General features: G+C 36.2%; 1 protein-coding gene across 2 annotated transcripts in view; it reads left to right on the top strand.

The window, feature by feature from the left end:
* The window catches only part of NCKAP1 (NCK associated protein 1), a 95,684-nt gene that overhangs the window by 16,867 nt on the left and 57,531 nt on the right, over positions 1-21,286 (top strand). For both annotated transcript variants that reach the window (XM_090281428.1, XM_090281419.1), the window contains exons 3-6: positions 18,897-18,989; positions 19,185-19,241; positions 19,985-20,127; positions 20,211-20,301. In XM_090281428.1, the coding sequence (XP_090137554.1) occupies positions 18,897-18,989; positions 19,185-19,241; positions 19,985-20,127; positions 20,211-20,301 (384 nt within the window). The remainder of the gene's footprint in view (positions 1-18,896; positions 18,990-19,184; positions 19,242-19,984; positions 20,128-20,210; positions 20,302-21,286) is intronic.

The raw sequence follows: 21,286 nt of genomic DNA, 5'->3' as shown, positions 1-21,286 counted from the left end.
TTTTTCTTAAATAAGTCCCTTTAACATTACATAGAACAATGGTTTGGTGATGATAAACTCCTTTAGTTACGTTTTTTTTTTTTTTTGTCTGGGAAGCTTTTTATCTACTCTTCCATTCTAAATGATAGCTTTGCTGGGTAGAGTAATCTTGGCTATAGATCCCTGCTTTTCATGACTTTGTATATTTCTTGCCAATTCCTTCCAGCCTGCAAAGTTTCTTTTGAGAAATCAGCTGAAAGTCTTATGGGAATTCCCATGTAGGTGATCAACAGCTTTTTTCTTGCTGCTTTAAGATTCTCTCTTTATCTTTAATCTTTGGCATTTTAATTAGATGTGCCTTGGAGTGGGCCTCTTTGCAGTCATCTTGTTTGGGACTTTTTGTGCTTCCTGGACTTGCATATCTATTTCCTTCACTAAATTTGGGACATTTTCTTTCATTATTTTTTCAAATAGATTTCCAAATTCTTGTTCTTTCTCTTCTCCTTCTAGCACCCCTGTGATGAGAATGTTGGAGTGCTTGACATTATCCCTGAGATTCTTACATGATCTTTTGTTGTTGTTGTTGTTCAGATTGGTTGTTTTTTGCTTCCTTATATTCCAAATCACTGATTTGATTCTTCATCCATTTTACTGTTGTTTTCCTGTAAATTGTTCTTTATTTCAATTAGTGTATCCTTTATTTCTGCCTGGATCTTTTTTATGCTGTTGAGGTCCTCACTAAGTTCCTTGAACATCTTTATGACCAGTGTTTTGAACTCTGCATCCGGAAGATTGCTCATCTCCCTTTTGTTTAGTTCTTCTTCTGGAGTTTTGAGATTTGTTCTTTTATTTGGGCCATGTTTTTTTGTCTCCTCATTTTCGCAGCTTCCCTGTTTGTTTCTGTGTATTAGGTAGAGCACTATGACTCCCTGTCTTGGTAGCTTGGCCTAATGTAGTAGGTGTCCTGTAGGGCCCAGTGGCACAGCCTCTCCTGTCAGCCAAGCTGGATACTCAAGGAGAACCGTTCCAGTGTGCTGAGTACACCCTCCTCTTTTAGTTGAGCCTTGATTGCTGTTGGCAGATCAATGGGAGGGATTTATCCAGACCAGTCAGCTACAAGGACTGGCTGTGACCACTGACCACCAATTTCCACCCTCTGTGGAAGATAAGCTGTGCAGTGATGGGGTGGTGGTGCTCCGATGTGGTCTGCAATTGTCCACTGGATGTGATGGCTCTGGGGTTTCCTGGGTGGTGCAGGCCAGGTTCAGCCCCACATGTGTTTTTCCTTGGGACATCCCTCCTGAGCTATAAAGCAATCTGAGATGGCTGCTACTTGTGTGGGGCTTGGAGATTCCCAGGTGAAGCCAACCTGTGAATCTAGGCTGGCTGCTGCTAGTGCTGGGCCTGGGGCCAGTTGGGAAGTGGTACAGGGGCTGGGGGCTTACTGAGGCCCGCTGTTGCTTGAGAGGATTTAGAAAATTCTGAAGCATGAGCTAAGACCAGCCATTCGTATTGGTAAGTCACAGTTAACAGGTTGGGTGGGCCTGCAAGTTGGGTGGAACACAGTCTCAGAACATCTCCATGGCAGGACAAATATTAGCCAGGTTGATGGTGTCTCAGAAATGACAGTCGCCTGACACCTCTGTGGCTCTTTGTGGGGAGAGCTCAGCAAAGGAGCAGTGGCCTCTTCCTGTCTTTTTGTGTGGGAGAAAGCTGCCCCAGCTCCTGTCTTGATTGATGCCAGACACTTCAATTCCTCTCTGTATGCCATTGGTGCCTTTCAATCTGCTACTCAGAGGGAGTGAGTCTGAGTAAGCTTGTGTGGGGGTTCTTAAGGGGAACTGTTTGAGACTTTAGAAATTTCTTCCACTGATTCAATCGTAGCTGGTTTTTGTAGCCAGAAGCTTGGGGACTTATCTTCCTGGCATTGGAACCCTATGCTGGGGGGCCCTTGTGTGGGGCTGGAACTCCTTGCTCTCAGGGTATCCCCCCTGAATTTTTATCCACTAAATGTGGGAGTGGGACCAGCCGTTTCCGCATCTCCATCCCTCCTGCCAATCTTAATGGATGTGGTTTCTTTAATTCCATAGTTGTCAGACTTCCATTCAGCTTGATTTCTGATGGTTCTGAGTGATGGTTGTTCTATATTTTATTTGTAATCTTGATGCGGTTGTGTGAGGAGGTGAGCCACATTTACTTAATCTGGCCATCTTGCCACGAAGTCTAGCTTGTAGTTTTTGAAACAATAAAATATCTGGCAAAGAAACTTCATTATGGATTTTTGCCTATTGTATATTATAGTATAAAATGTTGGATATGATTACCAAAGTAATGGGACAGTGATATAAATTACTGTCCCATATGTGTTGAATCAGGTCAGAGCTCCCTAAGAATGAAGACATTGTTAGTGAGAGGAGTGCCGCAAGAGTAATTGGAGGATTTTGGCTTGAGGTACAAGCCATTATTGAAATAATTAGAAAATTATGTTTTCAAACTTACAGGGATATTTTGTGTTATGGGTATTATCTCCTCAAGGAACACAGTATTACGAGATATTATCATTAGTTATATTTTTATTTAAGTAGCTCACAAGGTCACTCAAGGAAAGAAAAAATAAAGTAACTCAAGCTATTACAGTTGGCAGTAAAGTTGGTTCGGAGACACAGCGTTAGAGTATTTTTGAACATATTTTATCACTAGCGCTTGGCACATAAATGTTTGATGAGTGAATGAACCAACTTGATATGCTTTAACTTAGCTAGCTTTCATTTATTCAGACATTGTCTTAGATTTATGTTAAGACCCAAACTTATCAATACTTTAAAAAAAACTTTATTATGTTATTAGGTAAAAAATAGCGGTACTTTGTAGTAGAACTATACAAATATTTTTTATTAATGCTTTTCTAAAAGTAACCTGGAAAAAAGAATGAGTCCTTGCTTTTTAAAAACATTAATGTGTTTTGGGGGTGGGTTGGTGGTACTGGAGATGGTTGTAGGGAGGCCCTTGACACATGCACTGTGGTTTAGTTAGGAGTTAGAAGGAAAGGGTAAGGAAACTAACCTGTTCTTGAGTTAGTCTTGAAGAGGGCATTCTTTGTCGTGTCATGGCTTCCATTACGGTGGTTGTCTGCTGGTTAAGAGTTGGACTTTGGAGTCAGTAATCCAGAATTTGAGTCCTGGTCTTTACATGTCTGAACTGAATGATTTTGGGCAAATTACTTAACATTTCAAGGCCTCTTTGATCTCATCTCTAAAATGGTGATAATACTAATGTTAAGAAGCAGTTTAATATCTCCTAAAGCACTTAGCAAATTTTTGTGACAAGGTGCTTTTGAAAAACCTGGAAGCCATTATTCATATTACCTCTCTGACTTTGATCTACTTTACTGGCTTTTCTTCCAGCTGCCCTTTAACTGTGGGTAGTTCTATATGACTTTCCCCCAACCCCCCACAGTATATGTGTATGAAAACATTTACTTCCATGGCTTCAATTAAGTAATATACTATTGTTTGTCTTCTATGTTCTAGATATGAATTCCAGCTACCCTTTGGACAATTCTACGTGATAAATAGCAAACTTCATGTCCAATATTGAACACATGATTATCCTCCATTATTTTAAGGTTTTTTTGTTTGTTTTTTTTTAATTTTATTTTATTGTGTTCTCTGCCTTGAGCCATCACCATCTACTTGGTTACTTAAACTGGAGCCTTCAGAAATCCCTTTGACTTTTATAAAACATCAAGGTGGTCATTTATGGCTTGCCAGTTTTAATATATCTCTTGAATTTATCTCCTTCAGTTCTCTGTCACCTGATGCGACAAATAATACTTTGATTTTGAAAGGAATCATTTTGTAAAATAATGTAACAGGGAGGGGTGTGTGTGTGTGTGTGTGTATACGCACACAGTGGGCAAAAGTAGGTTTACAGTTTTTTTGTGTGGAAAATAATAATAATATAAGATAATACAAGAATAAACTGTGTTTCATGTACTCACAACTGCTAACCTAATTTTGCCCACCACTGTACACACACACACACACACACACACACACACACACACACAACCCTTCCCCAGTGAAAACTTAAAGAAATATTTGGTCTTGCACTATTAAACTTTGCCAAAATTTAAAGAATTTTTATACAATGAGAACTCGTTCGGCACCCGTCCGTCTCGAGAGACGATGGTGTAGCTTCTTAAGAGTCTATCTGCACCGCCGAGAATGGCTGTGCAGTCCGACTCGGGAGTGACACGGTATCTGTCTCCTCCCGTGTTGAATCGACATCTTGCGATGACGCTGGAGTGTCCTCTCCAGTGAAGCTGAAGCTACAGAGCCTGGGCAGGGTGATATGGAGGGTCTGCTGTTGCCCATGCAGCAGACGCCCCCTCTCTTCGCAGCTGAAGGGTCCAAGGGAAAGACGGAGTCAATACAGCTTGGCTTCAGGTGCGCCGCAGGAGTTGCCGGTGTTGACTACAACGTCAAACCGCCTTAGGGACTCCGGCTCCGGATTTTCTGTCGGGGTTTACTCCCTTAGCCTTCCCCCTGAAGAGGTATGCTGCAAGGCAGCGGAGGTTTTTTGGAGTCAGAGTTTTCCTTCTCTGATGTGCCCTGACTGGAAGATCGAACCAGCGAAACTTAGCTCGCAGGCCGACGCTCAATCCACTGAGCCAAACCAGCCAGGGAGGTACAATGAGAACTAATGTGTCAATATTCTTTTAAAACGTTAACAGCATTCAGTTAAGATCTCTTCTACATATAATAGTCTTTAATTCAAGCTTGAATAAACAATAAATAAAGGATCCAACCCCACATTAGAAGATACAAGTGAGCCTTGCTTTGATATATTTAAAAAGTATTTGAAATTGGTCAAATGCTGGCAGGGAATTGTATCAGCATTAATGACATACCTGAATTGGTTTAAATTTTCTTTTCTTTTTAATTATTACCAGATAGCATAAATACATGGTAGTGAGTCAAATATCACAGAAGAATTTAGGATGCAAAGTGAGTGTCTCTCCTACCCACTCTTTCCCACTCTAGTCGTATTCCTCAGAGAGAACTTTGTTTTTTCAGTATTTCTAGAGGTTATTTCCAGAACTGTAAGGAATATGCTTTTTTAAGTATATATTCATTTACCAACTTTAGACAATGTCTGTTATAGAAAATGAGGATTTAGCTCATTAAATATCCTCCCTTTACTTACCCTGTCCCTTTTTCTTGATGTTTGGTAGTTTGCTTGTTTTTTTGATTAATATTTTTGGATCATTGATTACTTCATTTTTAAATGTTTAAGTAATCAAGTTCTTTATTTTTTTACCCTCACTCTTGGTCATTTATACTTTTATGTTGTCAAAATTGTTAATGATTTGTTTTGGTTTTGTAATCATAAATGTACTGAGATTAAATTATATGCTGATTCTAAAAGTAAAAAACTGGTAAGGTGTGAGTGCTCCTGGTATTACTTTACTTCATTGTCATACTTTGGACTTTCTTATAAGTGCAAGTAATATACTTACATATTTATAAATATATTTATATTATAATATATTTAACATTAAAGAGAGAGGAATTCTTCTAGAGTTATCTTGCAGTTAAATTTGCTTTGTAGATACGATGTGACTTTCTGGAATCACAACAGGTCCTCAAATAATGTCATTTTCTTCAATGTCATTTTGTTATAATGTTGATGAAATGCCTTAGGAACTTAACTCTTGTTTATGTCAGTTAGCCTATGGTAAATTGGTTTTGTTACATGTCAGTTTGTTTAAAATCACAGACCCTATTTACGATGTTAAGTACAGTTATGTGCCTTTATAGAATTCTTAAATTTATTCAGCCTAATAATTATACCATCATTGTGTAAGATTTTTTTTTTCCCCCTGAAGCCCACTATCCTATAGCTATGTCTTCTAATTCTCCTCTGGACAGTTTGAGTACACCTGCTGCATAGCTTTCATCCTGGGACATTACGGAGTTTGGGAATCTGCTGAAATTATGTACAGAATTTATGTGTAAATGTATTTTTCAGCTTTTGTCATTCTTTGGTTTATATGATCCCAAACACATATGTTTTAAAATCAGGTAATTTTGTGAATCTTCTATACACAGTGGAACCTTGGTTCTCGAACTTACTTTATTCCAGAAAACTTTTCAAGAGGTGATTTGTTCCAAAATTGAATCTCCTTTGTTGCCTAAGAGATGCGTGACATATCATACAAACATCAGCATGAAAGGATTGTTGGGTCAAGAATTGAGACACGAAGTTTTGTTACACAACTGAGACATTTTTTCTGTGAACAAGTTGGTTGAGAACCAAGACGTTTGACTGTATTCTTTTTATTGTTGTTCTGTTACAGTTGTACCATTTTCCCCCCTTTGCCCTCCTGCACCCAGCCCATGCCCTACTCCCATAGTCAACCCCCACACCAGTGTCCATGTTCATGGGTCATTCATAGATGTTCTTTGACTAATCCCTTTCCCTTCTTTCCACCATTATCCCCCTGCCCTCTGGTTGCTGTCATTCTGTCCCATGTTTCCATGTCTGGTTCTATTTTGCTCGTTTGTTTGTTTGTTTTTTTTCATTAGATTCCTCTTGTAAGTGAGATCATAGGGTATTTTTCTTTTGGAACTGGAGTATAGTATGATAAGATCGACTGTATTCTTACTTAAACTAAACTATAATCATAACCATTTCAGCTTAAGGATGCTTTCTGTTTTCCTGCAAAGAGTCTGCTAATGAGCATTATACTGGGGTTTCACAGCATTGCCCCCAAGGAGATGTATTCTTGGCATTTTCATTCATTTTTCCTTTTTCTTCAAATTTGCTAGTTACATTAAGCGTCTGGTGATAGTTTTTTAGCTATATTTCAAACAGTTGTTAACTAATTCCTTTGGTTGCAATGGTGATTGTGATGCCTTTTGCAATAGCAAGGGATGTTACCAATACCTAACCACTTGTTGATCTTTCATATATATACATATACATATATATATGTATATGTATATATATGTAATTTCTTTGTAGGGGCTTTTAGCCACTGTAACCTAGTACCCTTTGAGTACTTTTAGCATGGTATTTTATTTTTCACGGGAGGTTTGGTCTTACCTTTTGTTAGATCAAAAGTTGTTTGCCAAGATCCAAAGTAAAAGACAGGTAAATAAACTGCAATGGAGTAAATAATGGATTTACAAAACACTTTTTTTTGTTCTTCTTCCTAGCCTCATTTTGGCTAAAAGTGTCTTAGATATATACACCATTGTTTTTTTTTTTTGGACAAGAATATATATAGGATAATATACTGTGTCAGTTCTCATTGTCTAGTGTAGGATAGAACATAACGTAGAGCATGGAGAAATAAATATTTTTAATTGCATTTTTTTTAAGGAGTATTTTATTTTGGGAGAATATTATATACTTTCTTGGCACAAATAGCCATGTCTGCTTTCTCTTCCCCTGGGGCCTTTATTTAGGCTGTTTTTAGTATCTGGAACAATCTTTTCCTCCCATAGTCTTTTCCTAGGCTAACTTCTACCTGTCTTTCAGGTCTATCCTTAGATATCACTATTTCAGAGAAGCCTTCTCTGACCTTTTCAAATTAGGTGCTGCATGTATGTTTCCATAGTCCCCTCTGCTTATCAGTTGTTTTATTTAAAACATTTACAGGGTGCCTTCTGTGAGCCAAGTCCTGTTCTGGGAGTGGAAATCCAGCAGTGAATAAATAAGTCAAGTTATTACTCTTGTAGGGCTTACCTTCTGCTGGACAGATAGACCATAAAAAAGAATAGGAACATAGGTGGGGATGAGTTTTAAGAAGAAGAAAAAAGCAGAGTAAATAAGTGTAATGGTGGGGAGATGCTATTTAATTAAGATGCCCAAGGAAGGCCTTACTGAGGAGCAGGCATTATGGCAAATGTTTGAAAGTAAGAGAGAGTGAGGTGAGCTGGAGAAATAAGACCTCAAGGTCTTTGGTGTCAACAAATATAAAGATTTACGGGGGTGAGGAAGCAATAAGAACAGGTTTGGGATTGGAGGTACAATAGCTCAATACTAGATATGTTAAGTTTGAGAGGCGTACTGGAAATCTGAGTGAAGATGTTGAATAGTCAGTTGTATACAGATGGTCCCATACTTACAATGGTTTGGCTTATGACTTTTCTATTTTACAATGGTATGAAAGCAATATGCATTCAGTAGAACCTGTACTTCTAATTTTGAATATTGATCTTTTCCTGGGCTAACGATATAGGATAAGACACTCGCTTGAGGTGCTGGACTCTGGTTGCGAGCTGCAGCTCCCTTGGAGTATCACAAGGGTAAACAACCAGTACTCTACAGTGTAGTGTGTTGCCAGCATTTTTTGGATAGTGTATTTTGTGTTTTTACATCTGATCATGTCTGCAAAACACTCATCTGTGTCTTCTTTTCCTGGGGAGAAGAGGAAGATGTTAATTACTTTTGAAATGAAAATCAAGATAATTGCCCAACTTTAAGTTAATGTGTTTTGAGCATAGTTAAAGGTAGGCTAGGCTAAGCTGTGATGGTCAGTAGTTTAGATATATTAAAGGCGATATATTAAAGGCACTTAAAAAAAAAAAAGATACTATTTATTCTTAGAGAGTGGGGAAGGGAGGGAGAAAGAGAGATAGAGAAACATAAGTTGGTTGCCTCTTGCACACCTCCAACTGGGGACCTGGCCCACAACCCAGGCACGTGCCCTGAGCGGGAATCAAACCAGCGACCTTTCAGTTTGTGGGATGATGCCCAACCAACTGAGCTACACCTGTCAGGGCTAAACACACTTTTGACTTAAGATATTTTTCACTTACTAGGGGTTTATCTGGATGTAACCCCGTCCTAAGTTGAGGAACATATGTATATGTCTAGAGTCCAGGCTAGCATTAAGCTGAGAATTAAATTGAGGAATTACTGAGTGTTTTAAGAGAGAGGAATGGAATTGAGAAATGGGAAAGTGTATTGAAAGTGAAAATGGAGTGATGTTGCTATTCATTTATTGTTGATGGTCATGACTTCAGGTTGAGTTTGACTCAGCCTAGGTGTATGCTTTATTCTTTTATGGATTTTATCAGACAATTATGATAGAGGGAGAGAGGAAAAAGGGAGTAATAGAATGATGGGCTATTTAATCTCGAGATGGATAAAAAGGAAATAAGACATGAGAGGGTGAATGACAGTAAAAAGATGGTAGGGTGAATAGATAGGAGGTCCTCTGAGTTCAAAGAATTGAGTAGAGTAGGGTATTAAGAGAATGTAGAGGCAGAAAGTGAAATTATTCTCCCATCAATGCCACTTCATCTTGTTTCCAAATTTTCCAAGAATAACATATGTTCAAAAAGGCCAGGAAGATGCCAAGACAGTTAAGCATAAACTTTATTCCTGTTTACAGGCCTGCCAATGGGGATACTTAAAATGAGCCACCATTCTGTCAACATGTGATCGTGTAACAAAAATAATCCTTGGGTGCCCCTCAGTTCTAGGCCCTCCGTTAACTTCCTATCTTGCTTATCATCCTCACTATCCTTAGAAGCTCTGATCTTTATTATTGTCTTTCTCATATTATTGTGTGTGTGTGTGTGTGTTTTAACCTTTCATGTTATTACCAGTTGGTAAAGGTCTTTGTCTTGACAGGCATGTGAGAATTAATCATTGTAATTTTTCACCATCTTTGAACCTTGCACGTAGAAGTTAGTTGTGGTGTTATCAGTTTCTAAAACTGGACTTTTTGGGTTTTTTTTTAAAGTGAGTCACCTGTATATCTACATATACAATTGTCACTAGACTGTATGCTCATTTAGGGGCAGGGGCAGAGTTTTATTCATAGTTTTTACCCCTAGCTTCTCCCCCAATGTCTAACAGTAAAATAGGTTGGGATATTTGTTGGCTAGAGGAATGATATACCATAGTGACTCTTCACTTAATCTAGAGGTTACTTTTCATATCACTTGCGTCTTTGAATCACACCTAAGAACTAGAAATTTTTCCAAGGAAAATGAAAGTACATGTCCACATAAAGGTATGTTTATAGCAGCATTCATTATACATGATAGCCTAAAACTGGAAACAATTTAAATACCCATCAACCGATGAATAAGTAAATAAAATGTGGTATATTCACATAACAAAATACTATTCAGCAGTTCAAAGGAACAAACTACTGAACATGTTATATCGTTCATGAACTCCGAAAATGTTAGGCTAAATGAAAGAAGCCAGGTGCAAAAACTACACATTGTATGATTTCATTTTATGGGACATGTCTAGAAAAACCAAATTTACTGGAATGGAAAACAGATCGGTAGTTGCTTAGGGCTGGAGGTAAGCGTGGGATTAACTAAACAGGCACACGGGAACTTTTTGGGATAATGAAAATGTTCTAAAACTAGATAGGGTTGGTGGTTGTACACCTATAAATTTACAAAAATTATTTAATGTTTCATTTATGATGGTTGAATTTTATGATATGTGAACTGTATCTCTATAAATCTGTAAAAACAGATGATACTGAGCAACCACAAATGGTATTTTAGAAAAAAAAAAGTTTATTCAGAAATAAGGTTTTTGATTCTCAACTATGCTTAAACTTGTTGAATTTACTAAGGCAAAAGTGTAAAAGTATATTTCTTAACACATTGTACATTAAAAGGTACTCTCAGGAGCACATGATAATTGACAGTAAGAATAATAATTATCGATTACAATGATGACATCTAATCAGTAAGAAAAGTCTGATTATTTTTGTGTACCCAGTTTATGAAAAGCAAGGTAATCACATATTAGAAAGCTTAAAAAAAAAATCCTCACCTGAGGATATGTTTACTGATGAGAGAAAGAAAAAGAAAGAAACAGAGAAACATCAGTTGGTTGCCTTCTATACAAGCTGCTTCTGGGGATCGAACTGCCAATTCAGGCATATGCCTCAGCTGGGAATCAAACCTGCAACCTTGCAGTGTCTGGGTTGCTGCTCCAACTAACTGAGCAACCCGGCCAGGGCTAGAAAGATTTTATTTTTAATTGTTAAAATCTAGTGTAGAAGTACTAGTGTCATTTATATTTTCATTTATAATGGAAATGGTACCATTATCTTAGGTTAGTTGTATTATCATTAACACAATGTGATACCTTTTATTGAAAGGTGTTACACCTGACCAATCACACCATACTGGGACATATGATAGTGATTTTCTAGTACTAATGATAAAATTAGTTTCATTAGTTTGTGCTACTTTGACTATCTTGTGACCAGAAATCTTAAACTTCCAAATTTTTCCTAATGTAAGTTAATGAGCTCAGGTGATGAAATAGAGGTTGTTTTCATTTGTATTATTGAACTTCATATTAATCTTTATTTCAGTTACCTAGTGTTGCGTAATAAACTACCCCAAAAGTCAGGGGGGCTTAAAACAACTTACTTGTTATCATTCTGTGGGTTAACTGAGCAGTTCTTCTGCTGGTCTGCTAAGCCTTAGGTCATAGCTGCATTTAGTTGGTGGGTTGGCTGGGGATGGGCCCAGCTGGGATAGCAGAATGCTGAGCGTCTCTTTCATTGTCATATGATATCTTATGCCTCTTCACTCATGGCTCTTTAGAGTAGTGTTCCAGAAAGAACAAAAGCTGAAGCTTGAAGGCCTCTGAAGTTGTATCACTTCTGCTACTTTCTATTGCTTAAAGCAGATCACCTGTCAGCTGAGATTGTAAGGGTGGGAATATACTCAGCTCTTGATGGGAGGATCAGTAAAATCCTATTACAAAGTGTCATGGATACAGCCCTTACTTTTTTTGCCTTTCTGTTCTTTAGAATATAAAACTCTTATGTTTCTTTGCTTTCCTGCATTAAACAGGTGACTAGTAATATAAACTTGAAAAAGAACACTTTAATATATAAAGTGAAGAGGTTGAATTAGAGAAGTTCTTAAAAGCTTCAGTCTGTGAAACTGATGAAGTTACAATTAAGTACGAGTATTTCCTGGAGATGAAAGATTTAGCTTTGCTTGTCCCTAATTCTTTTGTGTCCTTGTATGGCCACTTGAATGTTGAAGTGTGTTGAAGAGGTATTTTGAGCTTTGAAGTCTGGTTGACCCTGATTGGCTGATCATACCATCTTCTTGTCTGTTTCTGTATCTGGAAAATGAGGATAAAGATATACCTTGATTGGGAAGATGAAGAAGTTCTGCAGATAAATGAAGGTGATGGTTGCACAACAGTTTGAGTGCATTTTTAAGTGAATTAGCACACTTAGAAATGTTTAAAATGGTAGACATTACGTCAGTGTATATTTTACCACAATGAAAAATGTACCGTGAAAATTAATTAAGATTAAATTTAGCAACAGATCTTTTATTTATTTATTTTTAAATTGAATTTATTGGGGTGACATTGGTTAATAAAATTACATAGGTTCCAGGTGTACAGTTCTACAATACATCGTCTGTATATTGTATTGTGCATTTATTTACCACCCCAAGTCAAGTGTCCTTCCATCACCATTTATCCCCACTTTACCCTCTTCTGTCTTCCCCCACCCCCTCCCCCTGGCAATCACTATACTGTTTGTGTCCAGGAGTCTTTCTTTTTTTTCTTTGCCTAATCGCTTAACCCCTTCCCCTCTGACAGCTGTCAGTCTGTTCTCCGTATCTACAAAGTACCAAATCTTAAAGTAATGCTTATTTTCTAGATAAGTGTTAGGATAACTTTTCCTAAAACGTATTATCTTTTGCTCAGAAAAAATACTGACTGCCAATAGAATCATTTGTATATGATAAGAGGAAAGTTCTACAGAGTCCATGAACCTTTTTAAAACCAACTAATCTTTCTATTAATTTGGATTTTCAGGCAATCCTTGGAGATTTGCTTATATTTAATATGAATATGTTATTTTCTGTAGATGGTCCACATTTCTTTCATACTTTTCTATCCTGGAAGGACATAATAAACTATTTTGTTCAATTTTGGGGACATATTCAAGGGATTAAATCAGTAGTGTTAAGGTACATAAATTCATTTGAGACATGATTTGGTATCTTTATTGAATTCATTTATAATCAGCAGTGCAATTTAATAATTGACTCCATGAGTTTTATGTTGAGAAACTTGAGGATTGATTATTTATTTATTTATAGTCCATTGCTGTGTGCCAGTATTCTAGATGCTGGAGATACAGCAGGAAATTGTACAAGTCTCCTTGCTTGCATATAATTTAAATTCAAGTTTAGATATTAGACAAATTGCTAAAAGGAATAAATACATATTTTCATTTGGAGAGAAGTGGCAGGAGGAAATATAAGGCAGGATAAGGAGTTAGAGAATAAGGAGAGTGCGGAGATTATTTTAGGTAAGAGTGCTCAACAATGACTTCTCTGAAGAGAAGAGAAATGAGGGAGTGAGCTATGTGAAGAAGCAGTGAGTAGCATCCCAGACGTGGGAAAGAGCACAAGTGCAGAGGCTCTGGGGTGGGTCCAAGCTTGGTGACTAATGAACACTGCAGGAGGACCAATATTGAGTGAGGCTGGAAGAGCATAAAAGGAGATTAGGTCTTATTTTTAGTCAGGGGTCCTCTTTGGTTTTTATGCTGGTAAGGACTTTTTGTTTTATTCTGAGTGTGATGGGAAACCATTGGAATAATATTAGACCAAGAAAATTTGCAAAAATAGTATACAGGTGTTAACATCTTACATAACCATCACTGGAATAATTTTTTGAGGGTAGTTAGTATATTGCTTTAAAATGCCCACTCTCCTGCTGCTGTGTGGAGAAGACTGAAGAGGCCAGAGTAGAACGACAGAGATCAGTTAGGAGGCTACTCTAGTAGTCCAGATGAGAGTTGGTGACTCTGGTGGTAGCTGGACAGCTCCTTAAAAGAGATCTCTTATTTGTAAAAAGTCTGGTTTAGAATATCATACTAAGAAATAGAATGTTTTCCCTGAAACCAAACTCTGTACTCAGTTGTTTTTTAAAAGGAGCAAACAACTAGCATAATTTAGGTCAAGAAAATAATTTATTATGCATAAGCTGTGTTGCTGATGAAAGAACGTAATTATAATGGATGAATAAAAAACTAAAGCTACATTTTTTTTCTGTTGAAAATCAGTGAGTTGGTTCTTTAGGCATTGATTCCTCATTGTAATTTGCTACTACTTCATCTTTGAAAGATAAATGCTAAGCCTCAATTTTCTTGATACTTATTTTGGTATGGAAATATTTTTTCCCTCTTTATTTTTATTTTATTTTATTTTTTAAAGATTTGATTTATTTATTTTTAGAGAGAGAGGAGGGGAGGGAGAAAGACAGGGAGAGAAATAGCAATATGTGATTGCCTCTTGCGCACCCCCAAATGGGAACTTGGTCTGCAGCCCGGGCATGCGCCCTGACCTGGAATCGAACCAGTGACCTTTTGGTTCACAGGCTGGCGCTCAGTCCACTGAGCCATACCAGCCAGGGCTATAGGTAGAAATTTTAATTAAAGCATTGTACATATGTATATATTTTGTTCATGTATTTAATCTACCTATTCATGATATGCTTTTAAAGAATAGAATTAATTCCTCTCAGAATTGTGCTTTTCTGCTGTACTGATCTGTAACATCAAATAATTTATTACTGATCTACATTCTTAAACTATTTCCTGCCTTTTATTTTTTATAAGACAATGAGATGACGAATTAAGAAAACCTTGTTCTGGATGTTGAACCTACACTTAAATACTTTTTAGTAGTTTTTACTCTCCTTCACTTTAAGAACTAAAATGTAGCTTTTTTTTTTCTTCTCTTTTTTTGCTGTTAAAGCCTAAGAGAGCTGAAGACACTTCTTGTTGTTATAGTTGAATTCTTTTATGCAGAGCTTTATTAAATTTATTTTCATTAAATAGGGAACATAATTGTAACTGTATCATAGAGATCTTGTGAGAATTGTGTGAGATACTTTCAGAATCTTTGGAATAATGCCTGGCAAAGAGTGCAGTAAATATTAGCTCTTATCAGAAGTATTCTTAGTAGTATTGGGATTACTTAAAATAACTTTTTGCTTATTTTGGTCTGCGAGCCCTATTTGTTGCTCACTGAATCTTTAAGAGCAGCTTCTGGTTGCCAGGCACTGTTAGATGTCCTCATGTACATTATCTTGGCTAATTGTACACATCAGCTCCCATTTTGATGATGAGAATATTAGACTCTGAGAGGTTAAGTCATTCAGCTATGGTAGCATAGTAGGAGGTGGGCTTTCTAGCATCACTTATCAAAACATGTCATCTGACACTGATGTATAAAGGTGTTCTAAATTTGTCTTGGTCACTCATCAGATTGATGTTTATATTAGGTACTTTTTTATGTGCAGAGCTGTGTGATAGGGGTTGTGTAGATTTAAAAATCATATTTGGTACATTGCCTTACGCGTTAGACATAGCTGTGATATAAGGTAGAAAGAGATATTATTAGAAATTACATTTAGAGGAGGGAGATGTTATAAATATTGAACAAGGAAGAAGTTCAATCAGGGTTTGTTTGTTTTTTTAAATGCAGTTAATATTTAAACTAAGTGGTTTAGGAGTAGTGGGATTTGGATATACAATAGGTAAGTGGTGGAATTAGGACATCTCAATAGAGGAAACAGTAAAGAAAACATGAGATGTGTACAGAAAATAGTGAATAGTTTTGACTACTGTGTGTAGTGTGTGAATGGATGTAGGGGAAATTTAGGTTTGGAGAGATAATTTAGGGCCAAATTGTGTAGGGCCTTGAAAAGTTGACTACCGTTTTTTTCATATTATAAGATGCACCTGACCATAAGATGCATCTAGGTTTAGAGGAGGAAAACAAGAAAAAAAAATATTCTGAAGCAAATGGTGTACTAAAATATTTAATAAAATATAACAATAATATTTCAACCATATAAAGTGAATAGCAGTCAACAGTGGTATTAAGAATCATCATCAAGTCCTGGCTGCTGTGGCTCAGTGGATTGAGTGTCAGCCTGCGAGCCAACTGTCGCTGGTTCGATTCCCAGTCAGGGCACATGACTAGGTTGCACATCAGGTCCCCAGTTGGGGACGCGAGTGAGAGGCAACCACACAGTGATGTTTCTCTCCCTCTCTTTCTCCTTTTCTCTCTCTCTACAAATAAACAAACAAACAAACAAATAAATAAATAAGAAGAACCATCATCACTGTCATTACCAAATGAGGAGAGACTTTAAGGTTCAAGTACTCTTCTAGTTTTTTCTAGGAACCCGAATAACTCATCATCACTAGTGTCAGAATTTATGAAGCTCAGTTGCTCACACTCACTGATATCACTTTCTTTGCTAACTTTATACTGACCAGAAGCCCTGAGATTCAGCAATAAAGTGGGACATTTTAACGTCCCCAGGGCTTTTCTGTGGACCCACCCCCTCCTCTTCTAACAGCTGTTGCCACCGCTCACAGGTCAGGTAATACACATCATGGTCTGTGACGCAATATTTGCTTCATAAGATGCACAGACATTTCCCCCCACTTTTGGTAATTATTTTGAATTCAGACATCTATTAGTTCAATAAATTATTTAGCCACTGTAGAGGCTAGTTTTGGGGGAAATAAAGAGGAATGAGAAATTTAGACCATAATGAGATTTTATTAACAAGAGAGGTGTTAGGCATGTAGAATGGTAGAAAGAACACATTTTTAGGGGTAAGGAGATGAGATTTTTAGTCCTGTTCTGTAATTAAGTAGTTCTAAAAGTTGGGGAAGGTTCTTTTAAGTTCTGTGGGCATTAAGTTCTGAATATGTAAAATGAATGTTTATATAAGAGATTATTAAGGCCCATAATAGGTATGATGGTGAATGTGTCATTTTTATCCAAACTAGAAATTGAAATTGAAAGGAGGCACTATTAATAATTAAGCTCAGCAGTAACCAAATTATATTCATGCTTGTTATCCTATTACTATGAGTCTACTTTCACCTGTTATATTTTTAAAACTAAAATTTAAAGTGCTGAAAAGGAGGAAAAAGGACTGAGACATCAATCATAAATGTTCGATGTTGAACAAGGTAAAGTTATAGTATAATCAGATGAAATACAATCATTTTACAATAAGTATCTTTGATGCTGTGGTGGTAATGATTAAAAATGTACATATAAACAGAATTTTTTTTAAACTTCAAAATAAAGTCAACTACTATTATAGGTAAAGCTTAAAACAGTTAATGTCACTATAAGTATATACCTTCATTTGCTTGGCACCTGGGGGATGAAATGAAATACTTTATTTAAGCATGTTTTCGGGCATAATTACTTTTTAAAATAGCTTTGGGGACTTTAGTATTTAGGGTAGTTTACCCTGTAATAGTTGGGTCTACCAGTCTGGTGTCCTTCTGTTTTAAATAGTTTTTTTGCTTTTGACTCTTTGCTTAAATACTCTTACTTAAATAATACAATGCAATTTTATATAGAGGCACCTCTTTGCTCAACCCCCTTGTGTAAGTATACAAAGAACTGAAAGAGGACCTCAAAATCATGAGGGCTTTTTGATAGCAAGTGTGAGCCACTTTCTCATTCTTTTTGTTTAACTTGGTTAGTGATTTTTAGACCTTTAATGTGCATTCAGATCACTGGGTATCTTGTTAAAAGGCAGATTCTGATTCAGTAGGTCTGAGGTAGGCCTGAGATTCTCTTTTTCTAACAAGTGCCTAAATTATGTGGAAGTTGCTCTAATATACACTATACTCAGTATCAAGGTTCTAAATTTTTTTTGGAGTTCTAGGAGTCGTACGATAGAGGTCATTAAGTATGGCTGGACTCTTTCAGAAATTAATAGTTTTATAAAGAAAATTTAGGACTTGTAATTTAATAATACAATTGATTGAAATAGTATTTGTCTTTAAAATGTTTATTTATTTATTTTTCTATTACAGCTGTCCCACTTTTTCCCCATTGCTCCCCCCACCCCGCCCACCCCTTCTCCCACAGTTAATCCCTACCTGGTTGTCCATGGGGGTCGTTTTTATTAGTTCCTTGACTAGGCCCCTTCCCCCTTCCTTCCTTCCTTTCTTTTTTTGTTTAAATTAATTAATTAATTTTTTTGGTGGGGGATCTCCTCTCTGTAACAATTCCCTCCTCTCAGACTTAAGACCCTTTATAATCTTATAAAGGACAATGGGCAAAGGTCTCGAGTTCCTCTAGCTGCTTCAAGCTGGACATGGTCGTCATCCTCCCTACCCTTGAGTCCAGAAATCCCTAATAAGAGTGGGGGTGTGGAGAGGAGGGTGGCCTTCCCACATGGGGAAGGATCTTGAGTATTTGTCTTTTGTATTCATGCTTCCCTCTTTCATATGTTTACCAGTGTCTTAACTCTAGTTTTGCTTCTTTCTCATTTCTTTTTTGTTGTTGTGGTTTTGCTTTTGTTTAATGTATTATCGTGTTTTGTGGATCTGGTCAGGGAACCTTTACTGTATTTTATGTTTGTATCTACATTTTATTTTGCATGCGTAACGTGGCTTTGCCTGGATGTTCTTTTTGGTAAGTTACAAATTTATAAAACATTGTTTTTTGTAGTGTAAGTTATAATGTTTTTCACCTTCTTTTCTTTCACTTCTAGTAATGTGATCATGCTCATGAGTGGTTTTGATTTTTTTAAATGTTCATTTGACAATTATTTTACCTAACATTTTCCAATTTTCCTTAATAGTAGTACAGTTTGGTACTAATCAGCTTTGATTTGTTTTATAGCCTCACACTGTCAGTTGCTGATTACTATTAGCAGTTGCTGTCTCAAGTATTTTGGTTTTTTTAAAAAGCCTTAATCATCTAGAAATATTGTTCTAAAAGCTTGTGTTATCACATAGCAATCATAGAAGAAGATAGTTTGCAGTAAAATTAAGTATTTTTGTTCTCAGTGAACAGTGCATTCTAATTTTATTTTTACAGCAACAGCTTGCCCAGCTACAGAAGGAAAAATCAGAGATTCTGAAAAATCTGGCATTATATTACTTCACATTTGTAGATGTTATGGAATTTAAGGTATGTATTTTAATACATAAAATTTAACATTTCAGAATTTGATTTAATATTTGTTAATTTTCCAAATTGCGTTGTCATTATTAGATAATAAAATTCTTCTAGAGCTAAATTTTAAAATAAATATTATTTGTGTGTGTTTTCTGAATTTCGTAGTATTTATTTAGGTAAAAGATTAAAATAAACTTTTATTTTCAGGACCATGTTTGTGAATTGCTCAATACTATTGATGTTTGCCAAGTCTTCTTTGATATTGTAAGTATTATTTTCAGAAAAATTTCCATTTCTCCTATTTCCAGTATAATGAAGGGGACCGAATTCTTTTCTTTAGAGAAAACTTACATGACTCATATACAGAGTTTTAGTCTTGGTTACTAAGCTTCTTTTGTACTATGTTTGTAAGATAAGGTGTTAAAATATATTTTCTTTTTACCTTGTTTATTTGAATCACTGAATATAAGTTTGTACTTATTAGGAAGTATTTATTCATTTTAGTATTTTATTAGGTCCAATTAAGCAAAGTTAAGTGGATAATATTTTTCTCTGTAAAAGGCATACTTGATAGAATATTTCTCAGTGAGACAATTTATAAATACAGGAAGTCAAAGTGAAAAACTATTCCATTGACTCAATGGCGAACCCTTTTATTTGCTTAATACTTTCCTTGCTTAGTGAAATTGGCTTCAGTGTTTTTCATTATTCTTGTTTTGGTTATTCTTTTAAACTGTTATTAGCTTGAATAGGGTGATGTCAAACTCTTTTTCATTCATAAAATTGGGTCACAAACACAAAACTGTATTTGTAATTCCCAAATTTAAACGTGTTTTTGTGAAAGGAATTAGAATTTCAGAAATGCAGATAAAATAAGTCACTGTAGAAAGTTAACTAGTTTTCAGTGGCTTCCATGAAGATTGGGGTGTGTGTGTATATGTGCATGTGTGTGTTTGTTTAAAAGTTGGCAAAGTAGGGAGGAGTTAAACTTGGTGCTTTTTTTCCAGACTGTAAACTTTGATTTAACAAAGAACTACTTAGATTTGATCATAACCTATACAACACTAATGATACTGCTCTCTCGGATTGAAGAAAGGAAGGCAATCATTGGATTGTATAACTACGCTCATGAAATGACCCATGGAGCAAGGTAGACTTGCATTTTAAGAATCTTTGTGAAATTCTCAGTTTGATGGCTTACTGCTCAGTGAAATTTGATATGTCTATTTTAAGTGACAGAGAGTATCCACGCCTTGGTCAGATGATTGTGGATTATGAAAACCCTCTAAAGAAGATGATGGAAGAATTTGTACCCCATAGTAAGGTAAAAGCTGGTTTTTATTTTTTTAAATTTATTTTTAGAGAGAAGGGGAGGGAGGGAGAAGGAGAGGGATCAAAACATTGATGTGAGAGAGAAACATCGATTGGTCGCCTCTCCTGTGTGCCCGACCAGGGACTGAACCCCCAACCTAGGCATGTGCCCTGACCAGGAATCGAACTGGCGACCTTTTGCTTTGTGGATGATGCCCAAACAACTAAACTACACTGGTCACGGTGATAAGAGCTGGTTTTTAAATGTGCTTTAATAGGCATGTGATACAGGTTAAGTGTGGAAAGTTAGAGTGATAAACTTTTAGGAAAAAATTATAATTAGTTTGATTTTGAATAGTGTATGAAAACTCAATAATGTATTTATCTACTATAGTTTTTAGATTTAATCTAGGGTGTAGAGGTAGTGAAGTTTAGTATTTTGAGAATATATCCTGTCATACTAGACTGCCTGAGTGCTTATCCCAATTCTGCCAATTTCTTACTGCAGTATTGGACAAATTATTTATCTAACTTCACTGTATATTAGTTTTCTTATCTGTAAAAATTGAATAATAATAGTACCTATTTCTTTGATTAAAATGAGGATTAAAACAGTTACTTTTTAAAAAGTATTTAGATAATATAGTATTTGATAAATTTTAGCTACATTATTATTATATAGCTTCTTAAGAGAAAAATTACAGGAGTTTTGTGGGAATAATTTGGAATTTCTCTCCTTTATAGTATATTAAAAAATAGGTTTTAGTGAAATAATTTTGGTTCTAAGGAGTCTTGCCATTATGGCTTCTTTGCAGTAGGGCTAATTCAAAGAACTAGAGTTCCTAAGCATATCAAGGAAATTTGTAGTTAGCTCATGTATCCTTATTTATAAATAAGGAAATTGAAGGCTGGAGAAGTGACATGACAAGCTATTTGGCAGCAATAGCGGTAAAACCGAACTAAACTCCAGGATATTAGTATCTTGGTTCATTGTTCTC

Source organism: Furipterus horrens, unplaced genomic scaffold, assembly GCF_987537825.1.
Source record: "Furipterus horrens unplaced genomic scaffold, mFurHor1.1.pri manual_scaffold_1, whole genome shotgun sequence".
NCBI classification, from domain to species: Eukaryota; Metazoa; Chordata; class Mammalia; order Chiroptera; family Furipteridae; genus Furipterus; species Furipterus horrens.
The sequence above is the reverse complement of the archived record's forward strand: the minus strand, read 5'-3'. Positions and strand labels throughout refer to the sequence as shown.